Source organism: Coregonus lavaretus, assembly GCF_964263955.1.
Source record: "Coregonus lavaretus genome assembly, contig: HAP1_SCAFFOLD_480, whole genome shotgun sequence".
NCBI classification, from domain to species: Eukaryota; Metazoa; Chordata; class Actinopteri; order Salmoniformes; family Salmonidae; genus Coregonus; species Coregonus lavaretus.
Window position 1 is genome coordinate 80486 of NW_028163195.1, and position 26739 is coordinate 107224.

Genomic DNA, 26739 nt, shown 5'->3' on the forward strand with positions numbered 1-26739 from the left:
AGATCATTGACAAGATCCTCCCGTGTAGTTCTGGGCTGATTCATCACCGTTCTCATGATCATTGCAACTCCATGAGGTGAGATCTTGCATGGAGCCCCAGGCCGAGGGAGATTGACAGTTATTTTGTGTTTCTTCCATTTGCGAATAATCGCACCAACTGTTGTCACCTTCTCACCAAGCTGCTTGGCGATGGTCTTGTAGCCCATTCCAGCCTTGTGTAGGTCTACAATCTTGTCCCTGACATCCTTGGAGAGCTCTTTGGTTTTGGCCATGGTGGAGAGTTTGGAATCTGATTGATTGATTGCTTCTGTGGACAGGTGTCTTTTATACAGGTAACAAACTGAGATTAGCAGCACTCCCTTTAAGAGTGTGCTCCTAATCTCAGCTCATTACCTGTATAAAAGACACCTGGGAGCCAGAAATCTTTCTGATTGAGAGGGGGTCAAATACTTATTTCCCTCATTAAAATGCAAATCAATTTATAACATTTTTGACATGCGTTTTTCTGGATTTTTTTGTTGTTATTCTGTCTCTCACTGTTCAAATAAACCTACCATTAAAAATATAGACTGATCATTTCTTTGTCAGCGGGCAAACGTACAAAATCAGCAGGGGATCAAATACTTTTTTTCCTCACTGTAGCTAGTTGTTCATCTTACCTCAATTACCTCGTACCCCTGCACAGTGACTCGGTCCTCCTTGTATATAGCCTCATCACTACCTCGTACCCCTGCACAGTGACTCGATCCTCCTTGTATATAGCCTCATCACTACCTCGTACCCCTGCACAGTGACTCGGTCCTCCTTGTATATAGCCTCATCACTACCTCGTACCCCTGCACAGTGACTCGGTCCTCCTTGTATATAGCCTCATCACTACCTCGTACCCCTGCACAGTGACTCGGTCCTCCTTGTATATAGCCTCATCACTACCTCGTACCCCTGCACAGTGACTCTGTCCTCTTTGTATATAGCCTCATCACTACCTCGTACCCCTGCACAGTGACTCGGTCCTCCTTGTATATAGCCTCATCACTACCTCGTACCCCTGCACAGTGACTTGGTCCTCCTTGTATATAGCCTCATCACTACCTCGTACCCCTGCACAGTGACTCGGTCCTCCTTGTATATAGCCTCATCACTACCTCGTACCCCTGCACAGTGACTCGGTCCTCCTTGTATATAGCCTCATCACTACCTCGTACCCCTGCACAGTGACTCGGTCCTCCTTGTATATAGCCTCATCACTACCTCGTACCCCTGCACAGTGACTCGGTCCTCCTTGTATATAGCCTCATCACTACCTCGTACCCCTGCACAGTGACTCGGTCCTCCTTGTATATAGCCTCATTATTGTTATTTTTATTATTGTGTTACTATTACCTTTTTAGCTTAACGTTTTTACATTTTAATTCTGCATTGTTGGGGAAGGGCTTGTACATAAGCATTTCACGGTATAACTGTTGTATTAGGAGCATGTGACAAATCAAAATGTATTCGATTTGACTTTTGCCCGTTCACGTCAGGGGCCATAGCACATTTTAAAGTGTGTCTCTGGAGCAAAGCGTCTCACCCTTCTCTATCTTTCACACACATACATTTTAGTCAGTTATCCAGAGCAATTTACAGTAGTTAGTGCATACATTTTCCTACATTTACAAAAAAATGTTTTAGTCATTTAGCAGACGCTCTTATCCAGAGAGACTTACAGTTAGTAAGTGCATAATTCTTTTTTTTTTCAGACTGGCCCCCTGTGGGAATCGAACCCACAACCCTGGCGTTGCAAGCGCCATGCTCTACCAACTGAGCAACACACACACACACTTGTATTAATCAGATTACATATTTTCAATTGCAATAATCGAATTTAAACAACATCTCGCCCGCTATCATTGGTCAACGCATATGCATTGCCATTTGCAGCTGGCTGTCAACACGAACAGACTCCTCCCTTTGTAATGTTCTGTCTGTGAACGTCCTGCTGATTTTAAAAGGACACTGAGCGGTCTGTGAACGTCCTGCTGGTTTTAAAAGGACACTGAGCGGTCTGTGAACGTCCTGCTGGTTTTAAAAGGACACTGAGCGGTCTGTGAACGTCCTGCTGATTTTAAAAGGACACTGAGCGGTCTGTGAACGTCCTGCTGGTTTTAAAAGGACACTGAGCGGTCTGTGAACGTCCTGCTGGTTTTAAAAGGACACTGAGCGGTCTGTGAACGTCCTGCTGGTTTTAAAAGGACACTGAGCGGTCTGTGAACGTCCTGCTGGTTTTAAAAGGACACTGAGCGGGAGGAAGGCTACTGGCGCCATCTTGACTCTTTTCATGAGTACAACAGGAAGAGAATCGCTGGGAGGAGTTGCATAATCATTGATATTTATTTAGAAAGGGGGGGTAAAATCGGTAAGTTAAATATATAATACTTTATTTAAAAATTGATTTGTGAGTTTTGTGGTGGGAAATTAGAGTGCACGCCGATGCTTTCTGTGCCGGGGCCCTCCTACTTGCTAACCGCTAGCGGGAAAAAAAAAAGTATTTGCAGTTTTGCACAGTCGCTAGTTAGCTACAATAGCTGTTAGCGTGAAATGATGCATTCCCGTTTATGATACATTAGGATTATGCATCATCATGCTTCTCTTCTTATTTCGTTTACGTTGATATATTTTCCAAAATTGTAGCTAGGATTTCAAGCTAGCTAACTAGCTCTCTTGCTAACTAAACAGCTAATGTGAGCTAACATGTTAGCAAGCTAGCCTAGCCTTGTTTAATCAAAGCCCCAAGTGGTTGATTTCTCGGACAACGTTTAGTTCGCAAGTCCACCAGTACTTGAACATGAGCTACTAACTATATGAATCATCTAATTTCAACCAGTACAGTAATTAGCTAACTAAGTCATTTATTAGATTGTAATGCGGAGATTTCTGATGTATTGGTCTCCAATCATCCAAAAAGTCAAGTCTGCTCTCCAATTCAAAGCTACACACTTCATTTGTTGATATTAGCTAACGTTACAACTACCGTCTTATTTTGCATGGCGAATTTTCTTCCCAATAGCTTATCTACCTACACATTTGAAAAAGTTTATATTTCACATGTCATCTTATAGCTTTATATACTGCTTTCTCTCTTCCAGGTGCTCTTACCCCCGGTTTTTCAAGAGCTAGCAACCAACCGGGGCAATGTTCTACGCCCACTTCGTGCTGTCCAAACGTGGGCCTCTGGCCAAGATCTGGCTAGCGGCCCACTGGGACAAGAAGCTGACCAAGGCTCATGTGTTTGAATGCAACCTGGAGAGCAGCGTGGAGAGCATCATCTGCCCCAAGGTAAGGGAAACCTGGCTAACAGATATCATGAGGGCCCGTGTAGCTCAGTTGGTAGAGTATGGCGTTTGCAACGCCAGGGTTGTGGGTTCGTTTCCCACGGGGGGGGGGGGGCAGTATGAAAAATGTATGCACTCACTAACTGTAAGTCGCTCTGGATAAGAGCGTCTGCTAAATGACTAAAATGTAAATGTATGTCTCTTGTTGAATGTCAATCAAAATGTCCCCACTGATAGTGTCCAGTCTTGAGAAGTCAGTCTCATCCCTTGGCCGTTCATTAGACATCACATTGGCCATTGTAGATCTTATGGAGTTCCTGCTTAGACCAATCTAATAGTTTCAGATCTACGAGTGGAAGAAGTCAACAAGGGTCTAATGCTGTAACTAGGTAGTGAGCAGATTAGAACCAGGCCGATTGACTTCGACTGCATGCATCATGTTACCTTGCTAGTGACAGCAGCCACTGGATGAAGCTTGTGGTCGACTGTTCAACAGCTGATGTAATGTTACCTAATGAAGTCTCTCCCCTGATGTGATCCATGGGTCCTGTTCAGGAGGGCACAATGTTTACGGAACGTTCAATTGGAAAGTATATTTTGTAGACCGGAAATGATTCTGTCAGATAGAATAGGGAATCCTATAGTATCTATTCATTCTATTTCAACCACACTGAATACACCCGTGGTTCTGTCTCCCCGCAGGTGAAGATGGCGCTGAGGACCTCGGGTCACCTCCTGCTGGGCGTGGTGAGGATCTACAACAGGAAGGCCAAGTACCTCCTGGCTGACTGTAACGAAGCCTTCATCAAGATCAAGATGGCTTTCAGACCAGGTATGTAGCTCGGGTCTTATGGGACTAGGAATAGACTTGGAAGAGATCAGGAGTGTGAGCGGCTGAGCGCGCCATTGAAAAGCAGGTCCAGTAATATGCCATTTTAGCAGGCGCTTTTATCCAAAGCGACTTACAGTCATGTGTGCATACATTTTTACGTATGGGTGGTCCCGGAGATTGAACCCACTACCCTGGCGTTACAAGCGCCGTGCTCTACCAATTGAGCTACAGAGGACCACAGTGTGTGTGTGTGTGTGTGTGATCCCAGCCTTACTAATTGTTGATGTATTTGCTCACCACTCTGTCTGGGTGTCCTCCAGGTGTGGTGGATTTACCTGAGGAGAACAGAGAGGCGGCCTACAACGCTATCACCCTACCTGAGGACTTCCATGACTTTGACCAACCCTTACCTGACCTTGAGTAAGTCCTAAATAAAGATAATATATATTGTCTATGGAGGACTTTCCCTCCCAGGTACAACCTTACACAGCCCTCCCAGGAAGAGAACTGTTGGAGGACTTTCCCTCCCAGTACAACCCTACACAGCCCTCCCAGGAAGAGAACTGTTGCTATTGTAACAGGCAGCTAATGACTATACAAACCAGTATTCTCCTCGTTTAGGAGACCCCGTCCCTTCCAACCAAATACAGATTCTACTCGGCTGCCTGGCATAAGGAGCAGTGGTATGCAGCGATAACGAACTGAATTTAAACACTAACACCACCTCTGTTTCCACAGTGACATAGATGTGGCCCAGCAGTTCACCCTGAACCAGAGCAGAGTGGAGGAGATCACTATGAGAGAGGAGGTGGGGAACCTCAGCCTCATGCAGGACAATGACTTTGGTAAGGAGCTGTCAGTCAATATTACTGTGTTTTGTTAGACATGCTCCGGTACTTTGGCGACCAAGAAAGTGTATATATATATATATATATATATTATTTTTTAAACCTCCCGCTTTGGGCTGGATGTGTCAATGTGTAGTTTATACATGCAGAATCTATGAGCAGAATTACTCATACCTCAATTAGCTGTGAAATCCCTAGTTTGAAAGCGACTGTTAAAAGAAAAGAAAAAAACTGTACCGTGCCACATTTTCCCTACATTTCCCCCCCACGTGGGCGAGCCCCCTTGCAATTTGAGTTCTAGCCAATGAGCTTCAGCCCCTCACATTTGAGTGACAGCTAGCAAGAGGTCTGCCAGCGTTATTCGGGTGGGGGGGGCCCAACGGCTCAGTGGACACAGCAGAGAGAGAGCAATGACGTGGTGCACAGATCTGCACATTTGTGGGGGGATCGCTTTTGGCTTGTGAGTGCTACTTTCAGAACTACTGGCTGAAAAGTATACAAAGTACCAGAGAATCTCTTTAACTGGGTTATGGATTAGCACTGTGTATGCTACAGCAGCAGCAAGTTCATAATACAGAATATTGTATTTCCCCTGTAAAAACTAACTCTGTTGTGAATGCAGATCTAACTCTGTTGTGAATGCAGATCTGAATCTGTCATACATTTGGGGAATGCTAACTAGATTACTTAGCTGGAGACATATTCTCATAATTCTAGCTAGATTACTTAGATGCAGACATATTGTCATAAATATGACCTTGCATCACATTACCACATCTCTTTCCATTTCCATCCCATCTTAACAACCCTCTGTGTCCCTCCCTCCCATCTTAACAACCCTCTGTGTCCCTCCCTCCCTCCCATCTAACAACCCTCTGTGTCCCTCCCTCCCATCTTAACAACCCTCTGTGTCCCTCCCTCCATCCCATCTAACAACCCTCTGTGTCCCTCCCTCCCATCTTAACAACCCTCTGTGTCCCTCTCTCCCATCTAACAACCCTCTGTGTCCCTCCCTCCCATCTTAACAACCCTCTGTGTCCCTCCCTCCCTCCCATCTTAACAACCCTCTGTGTCCCTCCCTCCCTCCCATCTTAACAACCCTCTGTGTCCCTCCCTCCCTCCCATCTTAACAACCCTCTGTGTCCCTCCCTCCCATCCTAACAACCCTCTGTGTCCCTCCCTCCCTCCCTCCCATCTTAACAACCCTCTGTGTCCCTCCCATCTAACAACCCTCTGTGTCCCTCCATCCCATCTTAACAACCCTCTGTGTCCCTCCCTCCCTCCCATCTAACAACCCTCTGTGTCCCTCCCTCCCTCCCATCTAACAACCCTCTGTGTCCCTCCCTCCCTCCCATCTAACAACCCTCTGTGTCCCTCCCTCCCTCCTTAACAACCCTCTGTGTCCCTCCCATCTAACAACCCTCTGTGTCCCTCCATCCCATCTTAACAACCCTCTGTGTCCCTCCCTCCCTCCCATCTAACAACCCTCTGTGTCCCTCCCTCCCTCCCATCTAACAACCCTCTGTGTCCCTCCCTCCCATCTTAACAACCCTCTGTGTCCCTCCCTCCCATCTAACAACCCTCTGTGTCCCTCCCTCCCTCCCATCTAACAACCCTCTGTGTCCCTCCCTCCCTCCCATCTTAACAACCCTCTGTGTCCCTCCCTCCCATCTTAACAACCCTCTGTGTCCCTCCCTCCCATCTTAACAACCCTCTGTGTCCCTCCCTCCCTCCCATCTAACAACCCTCTGTGTCCCTCCCTCCCTCCCATCTAACAACCCTCTGTGTCCCTCCCTCCCTCCCATCTAACAACCCTCTGTGTCCCTCCCTCCCTCCCATCTTAACAACCCTCTGTGTCCCTCCCTCCCATCTAACAACCCTCTGTGTCCCTCCCTCCCTCCCATCTAACAACCCTCTGTGTCCCTCCCTCCCTCCCATCTTAACAACCCTCTGTGTCCCTCCCTCCCATCTAACAACCCTCTGTGTCCCTCCCTCCCTCCCATCTTAACAACCCTCTGTGTCCCTCCCTCCCTCCCATCTAACAACCCTCTGTGTCCCTCCCTCCCTCCCATCTAACAACCCTCTGTGTCCCTCCCTCCCTCCCACCTAACAACCCTCTGTGTCCCTCCCTCCCTCCCATCTAACAACCCTCTGTGTCCCTCCCTCCCTCCCATCTTAACAACCCTCTGTGTCCCTCCCTCCCTCCCATCTAACAACCCTCTGTGTCCCTCCCTCCCATCTAACAACCCTCTGTGTCCCTCCCTCCCATCTTAACCAACCCTCTGTGTCCCTCCCTCCCTCCCATCTTAACCAACCCTCTGTGTCCCTCCCTCCCTCCCATCTTAACCAACCCTCTGTGTCCCTCCCTCCCTCCCATCTTAACAACCCTCTGTGTCCCTCCCTCCCTCCCATCTTAACAACCCTCTGTGTCCCTCCCTCCCTCCCATCTTAACAACCCTCTGTGTCCCTCCCTCCCTCCCATCTTAACAACCCTCTGTGTCCCTCCCTCCCTCCCATCTTAACAACCCTCTGTGTCCCTCCCTCCCTCCCATCTTAACAACCCTCTGTGTCCCTCCCTCCCTCCCTCCCATCTTAACAACCCTCTGTGTCCCTCCCTCCCATCTAACAACCCTCTGTGTCCCTCCCTCCCATCTAACAACCCTCTGTGTCCCTCCCTCCCTCCCATCTTAACAACCCTCTGTGTCCCTCCCATCTAACAACCCTCTGTGTCCCTCCCTCCCATCTTAACAACCCTCTGTGTCCCTCCCTCCCATCTAACAACCCTCTGTGTCCCTCCCTCCCTCCCTCCCATCTAACAACCCTCTGTGTCCCTCCCTCCCATCTAACAACCCTCTGTGTCCCTCCCTCCCTCCCATCTAACAACCCTCTGTGTCCCTCCCTCCCTCCCATCTAACAACCCTCTGTGTCCCTCCCTCCCTCCCATCTAACAACCCTCTGTGTCCCTCCCTCCCTCCCATCTAACAACCCTCTGTGTCCCTCCCTCCCTCCCATCTAACAACCCTCTGTGTCCCTCCCTCCCTCCCATCTTAACAACCCTCTGTGTCCCTCCCTCCCTCCCATCTTAACAACCCTCTGTGTCCCTCCCTCCCATCTAACAACCCTCTGTGTCCCTCCCTCCCATCTTAACAACCCTCTGTGTCCCTCCCTCCCTCCCATCTTAACAACCCTCTGTGTCCCTCCCTCCCTCCCATCTTAACAACCCTCTGTGTCCCTCCATCCCATCTAACAACCCTCTGTGTCCCTCCCTCCCATCTAACAACCCTCTGTGTCCCTCCCTCCCTCCCATCTAACAACCCTCTGTGTCCCTCCCTCCCTCCCATCTAACAACCCTCTGTGTCCCTCCCTCCCTCCCATCTAACAACCCTCTGTGTCCCTCCCTCCCTCCCATCTAACAACCCTCTGTGTCCCTCCCTCCCTCCCATCTAACAACCCTCTGTGTCCCTCCCTCCCTCCCATCTAACAACCCTCTGTGTCCCTCCCTCCCTCCCATCTAACAACCCTCTGTGTCCCTCCCTCCCTCCCATCTTAACAACCCTCTGTGTCCCTCCCTCCCTCCCATCTTAACAACCCTCTGTGTCCCTCCCTCCCATCTTAACAACCCTCTGTGTCCCTCCCTCCCATCTAACAACCCTCTGTGTCCCTCCCTCCCATCTTAACAACCCTCTGTGTCCCTCCCTCCCTCCCATCTTAACAACCCTCTGTGTCCCTCCCTCTCATCTTAACAACCCTCTGTGTCCCTCCCATCTTAACAACCCTCTGTGTCCCTCCCTCCCTCCCATCTTAACAACCCTCTGTGTCCCTCCCTCCCTCCCATCTAACAACCCTCTGTGTCCCTCCCTCCCTCCCATCTTAACAACCCTCTGTGTCCCTCCCTCTCATCTTAACAACCCTCTGTGTCCCTCCCTCCCTCCCATCTTAACAACCCTCTGTGTCCCTCCCTCTCATCTTAACAACCCTCTGTGTCCCTCCCTCCCTCCCATCTTAACAACCCTCTGTGTCCCTCCCTCCCATCTAACAACCCTCTGTGTCCCTCCCTCTCATCTTAACAACCCTCTGTGTCCCTCCCTCCCATCTTAACAACCCTCTGTGTCCCTCCCTCCCATCTTAACAACCCTCTGTGTCCCTCCCTCTCATCTTAACAACCCTCTGTGTCCCTCCATCCCATCTAACAACCCTCTGTGTCCCTCCCTCCCATCTTAACAACCCTCTGTGTCCCTCCCTCCCTCCCATCTTAACAACCCTCTGTGTCCCTCCCTCCCATCTAACAACCCTCTGTGTCCCTCCCTCCCTCCCATCTAACAACCCTCTGTGTCCCTCCCTCCCTCCCATCTTAACAACCCTCTGTGTCCCTCCCTCCCATCTAACAACCCTCTGTGTCCCTCCCTCCCATCTAACAACCCTCTGTGTCCCTCCCTCCCTCCCATCTAACAACCCTCTGTGTCCCTCCCTCCCTCCCATCTTAACAACCCTCTGTGTCCCTCCCTCCCATCTAACAACCCTCTGTGTCCCTCCCTCCCTCCCATCTAACAACCCTCTGTGTCCCTCCCTCCCTCCCATCTTAACAACCCTCTGTGTCCCTCCCTCCCATCTAACAACCCTCTGTGTCCCTCCCTCCCATCTAACAACCCTCTGTGTCCCTCCCTCCCTCCCATCTAACAACCCTCTGTGTCCCTCCCTCCCTCCCATCTTAACAACCCTCTGTGTCCCTCCCTCCCATCTAACAACCCTCTGTGTCCCTCCCTCCCTCCCATCTAACAACCCTCTGTGTCCCTCCCTCCCTCCCATCTTAACAACCCTCTGTGTCCCTCCCTCCCAGCTGACTTTGGCATGGATGACCGTGAGATGATGAGGGTAGAGGGAGGCTTTGAGGAGGACATCATCCATGGAGCGACAGCCTCTAATCTGCTGCTGGAGGCGGAGCCTGGGCCTGCTCACCTGCCGGACAAGTCCAACCACCTAGAGTACGACGACTTTGGAGACACCATGGAGAACAACGAAGGAGGGATGCTGGGTAGGTGGGGGGGATGCTGGGAAACCGCCCCCATAGTGTTGACCGTCTCTGTGCTCTAAAGCTTTGTGTTTGTGTGAAAGACTAATACAGTACTATTCTAAAGTCAGACTAATGGGATGACGGCAGTCCAATGTTTATCATCCCACCCCAAAATGTTTTGTCGCGGAGCCTGAACCGTGTTTCTCTTGTTTGTCCAGTGGATAAACTGCTGTCCCAGGAGGATGGAGGTGGTATCTTTGACGACCCTCCAGCCATCACAGAGAGTGTGATGGCACCCCCAGACCATGGCGATGATGAGGACGACTTTGACAACCTACAGTCACGTACGTTCTTTACCTAGACCAACTTCCTCATTTACATCTGTTGATCTCTCTCTCTCTCTCTCTCTCTCAAGAGATGTACTTTCAAGGAGCCGGAAAGAATGGGATAATAATCAGTGTGTTGTTCACTGGGGCACACCGTAGCAATACGTTTTCCAGCAGAAAACAAAACATCTGTGTTCTTATTTGACAAGTTCAGGTAGTACGTCCCTGTTTCAAAACATTTTCTCCCTACTGAACACTACCCTGATCACAAGCTTGTGTGTTTTTATTAATGATAAAACCACGACACCATTTTTAAAGCTTTTTTTTAGCTAGAAGATAATCACTGGTGTCATCGTCACTCCTACTGTACGTATTAAAGATGTCTTGTGACGTTGTCCCACAGCTGGTCCAGACAGTCCTGACTCCGGCCCAGTGGAGCCCCTGCCGGCCATGCAGGACCAAACCGAACAGACCACCCTGGTTCACAATGAGGAGGAGGCCTTTGCCCTGGAGCCCATCGACATCACCGGTGAGCAGCGCCGCTCGTTATCACAATACTGTAGAAACGCAACCAAAAGCACTTTTCTTCAGCTTGTCTGGTGAGCGCTTCTCTTTCGTTGACTGTTCAAATCGAAATCTGCTAGAGATACAGGGGGGGCTGTGAAAAAGTATTCGCCCCCTTTCTGATTTTCACTATGTTTGTATATTTTTTTTAAAATTCTGAATGTTATCAGATCTTCAACCAAAACCTAGTATTAGATAAAGGGAACCTGAGTTTTTCAAATAACAAAATAAATATATACTTATTTTATTAACAAAGTTATGCAACACCCAATTCCCCTGTGTGAAAAAGTAATTTCCCCCTTGCACTCAATAACTGGTTGTGCCACCTTTAGCTGTGATGACTGCAACCAAACGCTTCCTGTAGTTGTTGATCGGTCTCTCACGTCGCTGTGGAGGAATTTTGGCCCACTCTTCCATGCAGAACTGCTTTAACTCAGTGACGTGTGGGTTTTCAAGCATTAACTGCTCATTTTCAAGTCCTGCCACAACATCTCAATTGCGATTAGGTCTGGACTTTGACATTCCAAAACTTCAAATGTGTTGCTTTTTAACCAATTTTCATGTAGACTTGATTGTGTGTTTTGGATCATTGTCTTGCTGCATGACCCAGCTGCGCTTCAGCTTCAGCTCACAGACGGATGGTCTGACGTTCTCCTGTAGAATTCTCTGATACAGAGCAGAATTCATGGTTCCTTCTATTAAGGCAAGTCGTCCAGGTCCTGAGGCAGCAAAGCATCCCCAAAATCCATCACACTCCTCCACAGGTTCCCTTTATCTAATATATTCGTTTTTGGTTGAAGATAACGTTCAGTATCAAACATTTAGAAAATCAGAAAGGGGGGGAAAATACTTTTTGTCTCAGCATGTTTGGAACTAAGAGAATAACTTAAGTTGTCTCTGGAATGAAATGCAAAGCTGATGAAATTGTTGAACATTGACACCACAGGAACCCGAGCTTTGTGAAGAATAGCCTTTTTCTATGAATGTCTGCATATGATAACGGACATGTACCCCTGCACACTGCTGGCAAAGAATCCTCTTATTTATTCTGCTGTTGTTTCAGCTAACCTATCAACCTTCTCGGTCTGTGGCGAAAGAAACCAAATGGTGAAAGAAATAGTGATTTGTCGGTCATGAGTGGGGAAAATGACATCCACACTTCTGGCTAGTGAAAGAAAAATGACATCCACACTTCTGTCTAGTGAAAGAGACCAAGGCGAAGAGGAAGAGGAAGCTGATTGTTGACAACCTGAAAGAGCTGGACAGCAAGTCGATCCGCGCCCAGCTCAGCGACTACTCTGACATCGTGACCACGCTGGACCTGGCCCCTCCCACCAAGAAGCTGATGATGTGGAAAGAGACGGGAGGAGTGGAGAAATTGTTCTCTCTCCCCGCACAGCCTCTCTGGAACCGCAAGCTGCTGAAGGTGAGAGCGACAGACGTCAACACACACTCAGAACCAACGGCCTTTGACGATTTTAGCTACTGAAATTAAGATGAATGAAACCATTTTCCTTTTTTTTAACTGTATCTCACTAGGTATAGATGAGTCTTGACTTCTGAATAAGCTTTACCCTTTGATCTGGAGCTAGGGATCGTGTTACAGAGGTCTCAATAACTGCCCCTCTGGGATGATCGAAGTTTATGGAATTGACTGAAGTGTATGTCCTGTGTTGTCAGATGTTCACGCGCTGCCTGACCCCTCTGGTGCCGGATGAGATGAGGAAGAGGAGGAAGGGCGGTGAGGCGGACAGCCTGGATGAGTTCCTAAAGGACCTGGAGAACCCTGAGGTTCCCAGAGAGGAGGCTCTGTCTGGCAGGGACGTTATCGGTAAGTTACCTTCACTCTCACCACGCACATACTAACCCTAGAGAGAGGGCTTTCTCCCCATCTCACCCCTCACATACTAACCCTAGAGAGAGGGCTTTCTCCCCGTCTCACCCCTCACATACTAACCCTAGAGAGAGGGCTTTCTCCCCGTCTCACCCCTCACATACTAACCCTAGAGAGAGGGCTTTCTCCCCGTCTCACCCCTCACATACTAACCCTAGAGAGAGGGCTTTCTCCCCGTCTCACCTCTCACATACTAACCCTAGAGAGAGGGCTTTCTCCCCGTCTCACCTCTCACATACTAACCCTAGAGAGAGGGCTTTCTCCCCGTCTCACCCCTCACATACTAACCCTAGAGAGAGGGCTTTCTCCCCGTCTCACCCCTCACATACTAACCCTAGAGAGAGAGGGCTTTCTCCCCGTCTCACCCCTCACATACTAACCCTAGAGAGAGGGCTTTCTCCCCGTCTCACCCCTCACATACTAACCCTAGAGAGAGGGCTTTCTCCCCGTCTCACCCCTCACATACTAACCCGAGAGAGAGGGCTTTCTCCCCGTCTCACCCCTCACATACTAACCCTAGAGAGAGAGGGCTTTCTCCCCGTCTCACCCCTCACATACTAACCCGAGAGAGAGGGCTTTCTCCCCGTCTCACCCCTCACATACTAACCCTAGAGAGAGAGGGCTTTCTCACCCCTCACATACTAACCCGAGAGAGAGGGCTTTCTCCCCGTCTCACCCCTCACATACTAACCCTAGAGAGAGAGGGCTTTCTCCCCGTCTCACCCCTCACATACTAACCCTAGAGAGAGAGTGCTTTCTCCCTGTCTCACCCCTCAGTGTTTCACCCCACATGTCCACCATACAGTTATTCATATGATACATGTCGTTCCCCAAACATCCATCTATTTCTCAATGGTTCCTCCTCGATTACCTCATGCCCTCCCATCGGACCCTCCTTCAATACGTTCTGAGATAGAGGCAAGGAGAGAGAACGCGAGGAATTGAAAACAACTGAGTAATATCCATTATCTTGTTATTCCTCTGTCATTATCAAACCAACCCTGTGTGTCTCTCTCTCTCTCTGTCTCTCTCTCTCTGTCTCTCTCTCTCTGTCTCTCTCTCTCTGTCTCTCTCGCTCTGTCTCTCTCGCTCTCTCTCTCTCTCTCTGTCTCTCTCTCTCTGTCTCTCTCTCTGTCTCTCTCTCTCTGTCTCTCTCTCTCTCTCTGTCTCTCTCTCTCTGTCTCTCTCTCTCTCTCTCTCTCTCTCTCTCTCTCTCTGTCTCTCCCCCCTCAGACCAGACCATCATGGAGGAGCCCAGCATGCTGCAAGCCTCCGCCATGGAGGGCAGTAGGACCACCCTGGATGAGTCTGTCATGCCACCACCATCCACCCCACACGGAGTCAAACACAAGGCCCACGACAAGGAGGCTGGCCTGCCTGTGAGTACGACTGCTTTCATTCCGGAGACTGGGATATCAGCCTGTTCTCTACGGCTGTTACGGTTGATTGGGATATCAGCCTTTACGGCTGTTACGGTTGATTGGGATATCAGCCTGTTCTCTACGGCTGTTACGGTTGATTGGGATATCAGCCTGTTCTCTACGGCTGTTACGGTTGATTGGGATATCAGCCTGTTCTCTACGGTTGATTGGGATATCAGCCTGTTCTCTACGGCTGTTACGGTTGATTGGGATATCAGCCTGTTCTCTACGGCTGTTACGGTTGATTGGGATATCAGCCTGTTCTCTACGGCTGTTACGGTTGATTGGGATATCAGCCTGTTCTCTACGGCTGTTACGGTTGATTGGGATATCAGCCTGTTCTCTACGGCTGTTACGGTTGATTGGGATATCAGCCTGTTCTCTACGGCTGTTACGGTTGATTGGGATATCAGCCTGTTCTCTACGGCTGTTACGGTTGATTGGGATATCAGCCTGTTCTCTACGGCTGTTACGGTTGATTGGGATATCAGCCTGTTCTCTACGGCTGTTACGGTTGATTGGGATATCAGCCTGTTCTCTACGGCTGTTACAGTTGATTGGGATATCAGCCTGTTCTCTACGGCTGTTACGGTTGATTGGGATATCAGCCTGTTCTCTACGGCTGTTACGGTTGATTTGCCATGTGTGATGAATATAGTACATTTGGAAGTCTTAATGACACGAGCTCTCCCAGTAAAAACACTATCAAAATGGACATGGAACAACCAGCAATGGAATCATTCATTGTTTTGTCCATCTCCTGTGACCAGTTGTCTTACCTACTGTAGTTGAATGCACCTAGTTTAAGTCTCTGGATCAGAGCGTCTGCTACATGGAAAACAATGTGTGTAAAAACCCAATAATAACAGCAGGGTATATAAACGTATTCAACAACCAGCAATGAAATTGTTAATGTTTTGTCCACCTTTGACCAGTTGTATGTGTGTGTCTAACCCTCTTGTCTCGTCCTGTCCATTAGATGGGAGCCCAGGAGCCTCAGGCTGATCACTCAGTCCTCTCGTTGGCTCAGGCTGATCAGTCAGTCCTCGCCATGGCCCAGGTAGACCTGCCCCCAGAGGAGAGCCTCAACCTCACACAGCTGGTGCCTGAACTGGACCTGCTGGACAAGGAGAAGAAGGACAAGGACGACAGTGATGAGGAGGTGAGTGGAGTCGGTATCATCAGGGAGGGTTTATAGGGGAGTGGTGTCGAGGTATCATCGGGGAGGGTTTATAGGGGAGGGGGAGTGGTGTCGAGGTATCATCGGGGAGGGGAGTGGTGTCGAGGTATCATCAGGGAGGGTTTATAGGGGAGGGGAGTGGTGTCGAGGTATCATCGGGGAGGGTTTATAGGGGAGGGGAGTGGTGTCGAGGTATCATCGGGGAGGGTTTATAGGGGAGGGGAGTGGTGTCAAGGTATCATCAGGGAGGGTTTATAGGGGAGTGGTGTCAAGGTATCATCGGGAGGGTTTATAGGGGAGGGGAGTGGTGTCAAGGTATCATCAGGGAGGGTTTATAGGGGAGGGGGAGTGGTGTCAAGGTATCATCGGGGAGGGTTTATAGGGGAGGGGAGTGGTGTCAAGGTATCATCAGGGAGGGTTTATAGGGGAGGGGGAGTGGTGTCAAGGTATCATCGGGGAGGGTTTATAGGGGAGTGGTGTCGAGGTATCATCGGGGAGGGTTTATAGGGGAGGGGAGTGGTGTCGAGGTATCATCAGGGAGGGTTTATAGGGGAGGGGAGTGGTGTCAAGGTATCATCAGGGAGGGTTTATAGGGGAGGGGAGTGGTGTCGAGGTATCATCAGGGAGGGTTTATAGGGGAGGAGGAGTGGTGTCAAGGTATCATCAGGGAGGGTTTATAGGGGAGGAGGAGTGGTGTCAAGGTATCATCAGGGAGGGTTTATAGGGGAGGGGGAGTGGTGTCAAGGTGTCATCGGGGAGGGTTTATAGGGGAGGGGAGTGGTGTCGAGGTATCATCGGGGAGGGTTTATAGGGGAGGGGGAGTGGTGTCGAGGTATCATAGGGGAGGGTTTATAGGGGAGGGGAGTGGTGTCGAGGTATCATCAGGGAGGGTTTATAGGGGAGGGGAGTGGTGTCAAGGTATCATCGGGGAGGGTTTATAGGGGAGTGGTGTCAAGGTATCATCGGGAGGGTTTATAGGGGAGGGGAGTGGTGTCAAGGTATCATCGGGGAGGGTTTATAGGGGAGGGGAGTGGTGTCAAGGTATCATCAGGGAGGGTTTATAGGGGAGGGGGAGTGGTGTCGAGGTATCATCGGGGAGGGTTTATAGGGGAGGGGAGTGGTGTCAAGGTATCATCGGGGAGGGTTTATAGGGGAGGGGGAGTGGTGTCAAGGTATCATCGGGGAGGGTTTATAGGGGAGGGGAGTGGTGTCGAGGTATCATCGGGGAGGGTTTATAGGGGAGTGGTGTCGAGGTATCATCGGGGAGGGTTTATAGGGGAGTGGTGTCGAGGTATCATCGGGGAGGGTTTATAGGGGAGTGGTGTCGAGGTATCATCAGGGAGGGTTTATAGGGGAGGGGAGTGGTGTCGAGGTATCATCAGGGAGGGTTTATAGGGGAGTGGTGTCGAGGTATCATCGGGGAGGGTTTATAGGGGAGTGGTGTCGAGGTATCATCGGGGAGGGTTTATAGGGGAGGGGAGTGGTGTCAAGGTATCATCAGGGAGGGTTTATAGGGGAGGGGGAGTGGTGTCGAGGTATCATCAGGGAGGGTTTATAGGGGAGGGGGAGTGGTGTCGAGGTATCATCAGGGAGGGTTTATAGGGGAGGGGGAGTGGTGTCGAGGTATCATCAGGGAGGGTTTATAGGGGAGGGTGAGTGGTGTCGAGGTATCATCGGGGAGGGTTTATAGGGGAGGAGGAGTGGTGTCAAGGTATCATCAGGGAGGGTTTATAGGGGAGGGGAGTGGTGTCGAGGTATCATCAGGGAGGGTTTATAGGGGAGGAGGAGTGGTGTCAAGGTATCATCAGGGAGGGTTTATAGGGGAGGAGGAGTGGTGTCAAGGTATCATCAGGGAGGGTTTATAGGGGAGGGGGAGTGGTGTCAAGGTGTCATCGGGGAGGGTTTATAGGGGAGGGGAGTGGTGTCGAGGTGTCATCGGGGAGGGTTTATAGGGGAGGGGAGTGGTGTCGAGGTATCATAGGGGAGGGTTTATAGGGGAGGGGAGTGGTGTCGAGGTATCATCAGGGAGGGTTTATAGGGGAGGGGAGTGGTGTCAAGGTATCATCGGGGAGGGTTTATAGGGGAGTGGTGTCAAGGTATCATCGGGAGGGTTTATAGGGGAGGGGAGTGGTGTCAAGGTATCATCGGGGAGGGTTTATAGGGGAGGGGAGTGGTGTCAAGGTATCATCAGGGAGGGTTTATAGGGGAGGGGGAGTGGTGTCGAGGTATCATCGGGGAGGGTTTATAGGGGAGGGGAGTGGTGTCAAGGTATCATCGGGGAGGGTTTATAGGGGAGGGGGAGTGGTGTCAAGGTATCATCGGGGAGGGTTTATAGGGGAGGGGAGTGGTGTCGAGGTATCATCGGGGAGGGTTTATAGGGGAGTGGTGTCGAGGTATCATCGGGGAGGGTTTATAGGGGAGTGGTGTCGAGGTATCATCGGGGAGGGTTTATAGGGGAGTGGTGTCGAGGTATCATCAGGGAGGGTTTATAGGGGAGGGGAGTGGTGTCGAGGTATCATCAGGGAGGGTTTATAGGGGAGTGGTGTCGAGGTATCATCGGGGAGGGTTTATAGGGGAGTGGTGTCGAGGTATCATCGGGGAGGGTTTATAGGGGAGGGGAGTGGTGTCAAGGTATCATCAGGGAGGGTTTATAGGGGAGGGGGAGTGGTGTCGAGGTATCATCAGGGAGGGTTTATAGGGGAGGGGGAGTGGTGTCGAGGTATCATCAGGGAGGGTTTATAGGGGAGGGGGAGTGGTGTCGAGGTATCATCAGGGAGGGTTTATAGGGGAGGGTGAGTGGTGTCGAGGTATCATCGGGGAGGGTTTATAGGGGAGGAGGAGTGGTGTCGAGGTATCATCGGGGAGGGTTTATAGGGGAGGGGTATCATCGGGGAGGGTTTATAGGGGAGGGGGAGTGGTGTCGAGGTATCATCAGGGAGGGTTTATAGGGGAGGGGGAGTGGTGTCGAGGTATCATCAGGGAGGGTTTATAGGGGAGGGGGAGTGGTGTCGAGGTATCATCAGGGAGGGTTTATAGGGGAGGGGGAGTGGTGTCGAGGTATCATCAGGGAGGGTTTATAGGGGAGGGGGAGTGGTGTCGAGGTATCATCGGGGAGGGTTTATAGGGGAGTGGTGTCGAGGTATCATCGGGGAGGGTTTATAGGGGAGGGGTATCATCGGGGAGGGTTTATAGGGGAGGGGAGGGGAGTGGTGTCAAGGTATCATCGGGGAGGGTTTATAGGGGAGGGGAGTGGTGTCGAGGTATCATCGGGGAGGGTTTATAGGGGAGTGGTGTCGAGGTATCATCGGGGAGGGTTTATAGGGGAGGGGAGTGGTGTCGAGGTATCATCAGGGAGGGTTTATAGGGGAGGGGAGTGGTGTCGAGGTATCATCAGGGAGGGTTTATAGGGGAGGGGTATCATCGGGGAGGGTTTATAGGGGAGTGGTGTCGGGGTATCATCGGGGAGGGTTTATAGGGGAGGGGGAGTGGTGTCGAGGTATCATCAGGGAGGGTTTATAGGGGAGGGGTATCATCAGGGAGGGTTTATAGGGGAGGGGAGTGGTGTCGAGGTATCATCGGGGAGGGTTTATAGGGGAGGGGAGTGGTGTCGGGGTATCATCGGGGAGGGTTTATAGGGGAGGGGGAGTGGTGTCGGGGTATCATCGGGGAGGGTTTATAGGGGAGGGGGAGTGGTGTCGAGGTATCATCGGGGAGGGTTTATAGGGGAGGGGGAGTGGTGTCGAGGTATCATCGGGGAGGGGGAGTGGTGTCGAGGTATCATCGGGGAGGGGGAGTGGTGTCGAGGTATCATCGGGGAGGGTTTATAGGGGAGGGGGAGTGGTGTCGAGGTATCATCGGGGAGGGTTTATAGGGGAGGGGGAGTGGTGTCGAGGTATCATCGGGGAGGGTTTATAGGGGAGGGGGAGTGGTGTCGAGGTATCATCAGGGAGGGTTTATAGGGGAGGGGGAGTGGTGTCGAGGTATCATCAGGGAGGGTTTATAGGGGAGGGGAGTGGTGTCGAGGTATCATCGGGGAGGGTTTATAGGGGAGGGGGAGTGGTGTCGAGGTATCATCAGGGAGGGTTTATAGGGGAGGGGAGTGGTGTCAAGGTATCATCAGGGAGGGTTTATAGGGGAGGGGGAGGGGTGTCGAGGTATCATCGGGGAGGGTTTATAGGGGAGGGGAGTGGTGTCGAGGTATCATCAGGGAGGGTTTATAGGGGAGGGGGAGGGGTGTCGAGGTATCATCGGGGAGGGTTTTCACCTCAACTTGCCTGCATATTGGACCTCATTTGTGGGTACTACACATCTATACTACCCTTTGGAGATTGTGATGGACTGTGTCCAGTCACCTTGGGGTCCTGCATGTTTTCAAAGTGAGTGTGTTTCTGTCTGCAGGAGGAGGAAGGTGATCCAACCCAGGACCAGGAGGAGAAGAGATGGAACAAGAGGACCCAGCAGATGCTGCACGGCCTTCAGGTAAACTATACAACAAACTACGCTAATATTCTGTTCTGTTTTAAATTAGTAGAGGTACAGAATATTACACAAATAAATTGCCAGGTCGGAAAATTGCTATAATGGAAAACGGGGCCGTTGCAGTATTCTGATAATGGGTTTTCATCCTAATGTGGTTGTCCTGTGGCGACGGACTCGCTTCATATCATAGCATCCTTAGCAGTCATTCCATGATCTCTTATTTGGACGACCCCCTTTCCCCCCGGCGTACGACCCCCTTTCCCCCTGGGTCAGTCTGCTTTCTATTTGGACGACCCCCTTTCCCCACTGGGTCAGTCTGCTTTCTATTTGGACGACCCCCTTTCCCCCTGGGTCAGTCTGCTTTCTATTTGGACGACCCCCTTTCCCCCTGGGTACGACCCCCTTTCCCCCTGGGTCAGTCTGCTCTCTATTTGGACGACCCCCTTTCCCCCTGGGTCAGTCTGCTTTCTATTTGGACGACCCCCTTTCCCCCTGGGTCAGTCTGCTCTCTATTTGGACGACCCCCTTTCCCCCCTGGGTCAGTCTGCTTTGTATTTGGACGACCCCCTTCCCCCCTGGGTACGACCCCCTTCCCCCTGGGTCAGTCTGCTTTCTATTTGGACGACCCCCTTTCCCCCTGGGTACGACCCCCTTTCCCCCTGGGTCAGTCTGCTTTCTATTTGGACGACCCCCTTTCCCCACTGGGTCAGTCTGCTTTGTATTTGGACGACCCCCTTTCCCCCTGGGTACGACCCCCTTTCCCCTGGGTCAGTCTGCTTTCTAATTGGATGACCCCCTTTCCCCCTGGGTCAGTTCTGCTTTCTATTTGGATGACCCCCTTTCCCCCTGGGTCAGTTCTGCTTTCTATTTGGACGACCCCCCTTTCCCCCTGGGTCAGTCTGCTTTCTATTTGGACGACCCCCTTTCCCCCTGGGTCAGTCTGCTTTCTATTTGGACGACCCCTTTTCCCCACTGGGTACGACCCCCTTTCCCACTGGGTCAGTCTGCTTTCTATTGGGACGACCCCTTTTCCCCACTGGGTACGACCCCCTTTCCCCCTGGGTCAGTCTGCTTTCTATTTGGACGACACCCTTTCCCCCTGGGTCAGTCTGCTTTCTATTTGGACGACCCCCTTTCCCCCTGGGTCAGTCTGCTTTCTATTTGGACGACTCCCTTTCCCCTGGGTCAGTCTGCTTTCTATTTGGACGACCCCCTTTCCCCCTGGGTCAGTCTGCTTTCTATTTGGACGACCCCCTTTCCCCCTGGGTCAGTCTGCTTTCTATTTGGACGACCCCCTTTCCCCCTGGGTCAGTCTGCTTTCTATTTGGACGACTCCCTTTCCCCTGGGTCAGTCTGCTTTCTATTTGGACGACTCCCTTTCCCCCTGGGTCAGTCTGCTTTCTATTTGGACGACCCCCTTTCCCCCTGGGTCAGTCTGCTTTCTATTTGGACGACCCCCTTTCCCCCTGGGTCAGTCTGCTTTCTATTTGGACGACCCCCTTTCCCCCTGGGTCAGTCTGCTTTCTATTTGGACGACCCCCTTTCCCCCTGGGTCAGTCTGCTTTCTATTTGGACGACCCCCTTTCCCCCTGGGTCAGTCTGCTTTCTATTTGGACGACCCCCTTTCCCCCTGGGTCAGTCTGCTTTCTATTTGGACGACCCCCTTTCCCCACTGGGTCAGTCTTCTTTCTATTTGGACGACCCCCTTTCCCCACTGGGTCAGTCTGCTTTCTATTTGGACGACCCCCTTTCCCCCTGGGTCAGTCTGCTTTCTATTTGGATGACCCCCTTTCCCCCTGGGTCAGTCTGCTTTCTATTTGGACGACCCCCTTTCCCCCTGGGTCAGTCTGCTTTCTATTTGGACGACCCCCTTTCCCCCTGGGTCAGTTCTGCTTTCTATTTGGACGACCCCCTTTCCCCCTGGGTCAGTCTGCTTTCTATTTGGATGACCCCCTTTCCCCCTGGGTCAGTCTGCTTTCTATTTGGACGACCCCCTTTCCCCACTGGGTCAGTCTGCTTTCTATTTGGACGACCCCCTTTCCCCCTGGGTCAGTCTGCTTTCTATTTGGACGACCCCCTTTCCCCCTGGGTCAGTCTGCTTTCTATTTGGATGACCCCCTTTCCCCCTGGGTCAGTCTGCTTTCTATTTGGACGACCCCCTTTCCCCCTGGGTACGACCCCCTTTCCCCCTGGGTCAGTCTGCTTTCTATTTGGATGACCCCCTTTCCCCCCTGGGTCAGTCTGCTTTCTATTTGGATGACCCCCTTTCCCCTGGGTCAGTCTGTTTCTATTTGGATGACCCCCTTTCCCCTGGGTCAGTCTGCTTTCTATTTGGACGACCCCCTTTCCCCCTGGGTCAGTCTGCTTTCTATTTGGACGATCCCCTTTCCCCTGGGTCAGTCTGCTTTCTATTTGGACGATCCCCTTTCCCCTGGGTCAGTCTGCTTTCTATTTGGACGACCCCCCTTTCCCCCTGGGTCAGTCTGCTTTCTATTTGGACGACCCCCTTTCCCCCTGGGTACGACCCCCTTTCCCCCCTGGGTCAGTCTGCTTTCTATTTGGACGACCCCCTTTCCCCCTGGGTCAGTCTGCTTTCTATTTGGACGACCCCCTTTCCCCCTGGGTCAGTCTGCTTTCTATTTGGATGACCCCCTTTCCCCACTGGGTCAGTCTGCTTTCTATTTGGACGACCCCCTTTCCCCCTGGGTCAGTCTGCTTTCTATTTGGACGACCCCCTTTCCCCACTGGGTCAGTCTGCTTTCTATTTGGACGACCCCCTTTCCCCCTGGGTCAGTCTGCTTTCTATTTGGACGACCCCCTTTCCCCCTGGGTACGACCCCCTTTCCCCCTGGGTCAGTTCTGCTTTCTATTTGGACGATCCCCTTTCCCCTGGGTCAGTCTGCTTTCTATTTGGACGACCCCCTTTCCCCCTGAGTACGACCCCCTTTCCCCCCTGGGTCAGTCTGCTTTCTATTTAGACGACCCCCTTTCCCCACTGGGTCAGTCTGCTTTGTATTTGGACGACCCCCTTTCCCCCTGGGTACGACCCCCTTTCCCCACTGGGTCAGTCTGCTTTCTATTTGGACGACCCCCTTTCCCCACTGGGTCAGTCTGCTTTGTATTTGGACGACCCCCTTTCCCCCTGGGTACGACCCCCTTTCCCCACTGGGTCAGTGTGCTTTGTATTTGAACAGACCATTGATCAGTAAGGTGCCTCTCTCTCTGTTCTCTCCTCTGTACAGCGCGTCATGGCCAAGACGGGAGCCGAACAGGTAAGCCTGTTGGAGCTGTGCCGAGACAACAACAAGAAGCAGGCAGCCGCCAAGTTCTACAGTTTCCTGGTTCTGAAGAAACAGCAGGCTATTGAGCTCAACCAGACCGAGCCTTACAGTGACATTATCGCTACAGCCGGACCAAGATTCCACCTCGTTTAGACACTGTCTGAGGTCCAAAATGGCGCCCTAGTTTCTATATAGCGCACTACTTTTGACCAGAGCCCTATGCGACCCTAGGGGCTCTGGTCAAATGTAGTGCGCCATATAGGGAATAGGGTGCCATTTGGGACGTGCTCATTGGAAATGGCTTTTTCACCATTTTTTTCTGTTTTGTTTTTATTGGCCCTTTTTTGTTTTGTTATTTTTGGCCGTTTTGGGGGGGGGGGCGTCTGAATGCTAACTTTTAAAAAGGATTGTACTGTATCTACCAACAACGGAATCATGCAGTATTGTTGTTTTTAAGTGAGGAATGCATATATATTCAGTGTATTTATATTTCCGGTCAAGTTCTTTTTCATTTTTTTAAAAGCTTTCCAACCACACTAGTTTTATTTTTGTTTATTTGTAACAATACATTTCCCAGTGTTCTGTAATGGTACAATTCATCAAAAGATAACACCACAAATTTTAGTCTCCGATCAAGAATTCCCCAAATTTTAAAGAACATTTACTTTCATGTTACTACATACATGCTGTTTGCAGGTATTGTTTATATCATGAGAGAAATTGAATAAGTGCTCTTCACCTCAAGTTCTTCCTCATTGCACTTGACATAAAATCCTGGTTTTCATGAAAACCATTTTTGTTTTATAGGTTGTTATTTCTGTTGATAAATTGGCTACATTGCGACTAGCATTGAATTGTATTTTTTAGGTGTATAATAATAATGGCAATTTATTCATGGTGCATCACGTTTATTTTGTACCTCTACGGCTATTTTTTTTGTTGTTGTTGCATAAAGTAACTAAATGCTTGTACATGTTTCAAAGACAGTTGATGATCCCATGTTTTTAGTCTATGGTTAACTAGCTGTTGTGATACTTCTGTAAAGAATTTGAAATAAAAGTGTTTTAATTACTTGGTTACACACTAGCTCTGAGCCATTCAGTCGGGTGAAATAACATCCAGCTTTCTGGAACAGGCGCTTGATCAATGAGTTTGCCAGCTAACTGCCCAACATTGCTTGAAATTATTTAATCTTTTTTGAGAAATGTGGACTGAAAATAATTGTCTCGACGACAAGTTGTGTCTGTAAATCGAAGTTAGGTGGCTAACTTAAAGGGATACTTCAGGATTTTGGCAATGAGGTCGTTTATCTACTTCCCCGGAGTCAGATGAACTCGTGGACACCATGTTTATGTCTCTGTGTGCAGTTTGAAGGAAATTGCTAACTAGCGTTAAGAGCATTGACTGGAAATCTATGGGAACAGCTAGCACGCTTCCTTCATACTGGACACAGTCTGAGACATAAAAATGGTGTCCACGAGTTCATCTGACTGGGGAAGTAGATAAACGGCTTCATTTGCCAACATCTCAAAGTATCCCTTTTAATAATCCTGCTTTCTGGAATACCTTGTTATACAACAGCAGGTCACACTTCTGAGGTTATTGTTGCAGCAAAGTATGAGGGTCGAAATGGGCTACGTTCTTAGAATCGGTCATGTGAATATACTGCATTCACTGAATACACCTAAAGCACAGTTACTTCATCTTTGCCTAAAAGCGCATCAGACCTTCCTCAAGTAGTCTCAGAAATCCCAGACCTAAGGCAACAGTGCTCCTGGAACATTGTGGGACGCAACCCCGTCTGGCTAGAGCAGGGATGGGCAACTGGCGGGTCGTAGGTCCAGCGGATCAATTTCTAAAGACAACTTCCTGTTGAGAGTTAGAATAGTAGAATACACAAGGTGCAATTTAGAAATGTGGTTGTGCATCAGCAGTGTGTCTCTTATGTCAGTCACTCAATTAGCCCATGTCAGCAAAAACATTTTTTTCGATTGGTAAATTAGTCTAGCGGCCAGCTATCTAAACTTGTAGTAATCATGGTTGAATTACCGGCAGGGGGAGGGGGGGGGGGCCCATTAATTTTTGTAGTCTCTCTCACTCAGATACAGTATATTAAAAACGGCAAACATATCTCTCCACCCTATGGCAAAGCGTGTAGAATTAGCTGTAAAACTGCACATTTTACTCTCCGCCCCATGGCAAAATTAGTAGAATTACAAGAAATTAGTTATAAAATTGAAAAATAATCTCTGGCAAATGTGTAGATTTACAGCAAACTTTAAAACTGCAACATTTTCTGGGGGGGGGAGGTGAAGGCTAGGGCCGGCTCTGATGAGGAGTGGGCACTTGGCATCAAATTATTCTCCTCAAGATAACTTACTGTTGATAGGTATGGAAAGGAGAGAGGTTGATTAACTTTTCCTTATGAAATGAATTGTTATGTGATGGCAGCAATAAAGCATTGACAATGTGTTTGTATCTATCTTGAAATACTGTATGTAGATCAGACTGTATCTACTCTCTGAATAATGTCTCTCCTCTCGGAACTATTTATTATGTAGCCATTTACCCAAGCATAGAAAGGCGGTGCACTCTGTCCCACCCGCTCTTTCCTCCCTCCTTTCGCGTGTTTTAGAATGGCTACTCGCAAGGAATCAACTTCGACGCCAACCGCCCCGATGGCTTCCACGTCTCCGGGAGCAACTTTGGATTCTCCTGTGAAGCAGATTCAGATCGAGGGTCTGGTGAGTTAACTAGGAGGTTAATTCTTTCTGTTTTGGAGGATGTGGGACAGGATAGGCGGGCTCGAAAGTCTGGCTAGTCTAGCTAGCTTTAGCATCATGGCGGATACAAAAGCGCGCTGGATGGAATGTGTCCTAACTGTAAAATGTGGTTGGATAGTATCACTGTCTACATTTGTTGTTGTTGTGACAAAAACCCGATTGCCAGACAACGACCACGGTCTTGTAGCTAACGTTAGGTAGTTAGCCATTTTCTCTAGAAAATGATGGAGAAGTGACGTCACTCCTTCCATATGGCAGAATACCCATCTCAAACCAAATCAAATCAAATTGTATTTGTCACATACACGTGTTTTAGCAGATGTTATAGCGGGTGTAGCGAAAAGCTTGTGCTTCTAGCTCCGACAGTGCAGTAATATCTAACAAGTAATATCTAACAATTTCACAACATATACCCAATACACACAAAACTAGTAAGGAATGGAATTTAAGAATATATACATATATGGACAAGCAATGACAGAGTGGCATGGACTAAGATACAGTAGAATATTATAGAATACAGTATATACATATGAGATGAGTAGTGCAAGATATGTAAACATTATTAAAGTGACTAGTGATTTCAATAGGCAGCAGCAGCAGCCTCTAATGTGCTAGTGATGGCTATTTAACAGTCTGATGGCCTTGAGATAGAAGCTGTTTTTCATTCTCTCGGTCCCAGCTTTGATGCACCTGTACTGACCTCGCCTTCTGGATGATAGCGGGGTGAACAGGCAGTGGCTCGGGTGGTTGATGTCCCTGATGATCTTTTTGGCCTTCCTGTGACATCGGGTGCTGTAGGTGAC

The 26739-nt window shown here is 49.9% G+C and overlaps 1 protein-coding gene across 2 annotated transcripts; it reads left to right on the forward strand.

The window, feature by feature from the left end:
- Window positions 1–1965: 1965 nt before the first annotated feature.
- On the forward strand, window positions 1966–24229 carry LOC311118396 (double-strand-break repair protein rad21 homolog A-like). 2 transcript variants are annotated; one of them, XM_084193201.1, is made up of 15 exons: window positions 1966–2398; window positions 3129–3318; window positions 4017–4146; window positions 4467–4566; window positions 4885–4991; window positions 9832–10026; window positions 10224–10349; window positions 10735–10860; window positions 12098–12321; window positions 12576–12726; window positions 14023–14168; window positions 15190–15372; window positions 19789–19869; window positions 23112–23325; window positions 23401–24229. In XM_084193201.1, exons 2-14 carry the CDS (start codon window positions 3175–3177, stop codon window positions 23301–23303), a joined length of 1905 nt encoding a protein of 634 aa, XP_084049327.1. In that variant the 5' UTR covers window positions 1966–2398; window positions 3129–3174; the 3' UTR covers window positions 23304–23325; window positions 23401–24229. The 2 variants fall into 2 exon arrangements, with proteins under 2 accessions (XP_084049327.1, XP_084049326.1); XM_084193200.1 differs by having other exon boundaries at window positions 23112–24229.
- The last annotated feature ends 2510 nt before the right edge of the window (window positions 24230–26739 follow it).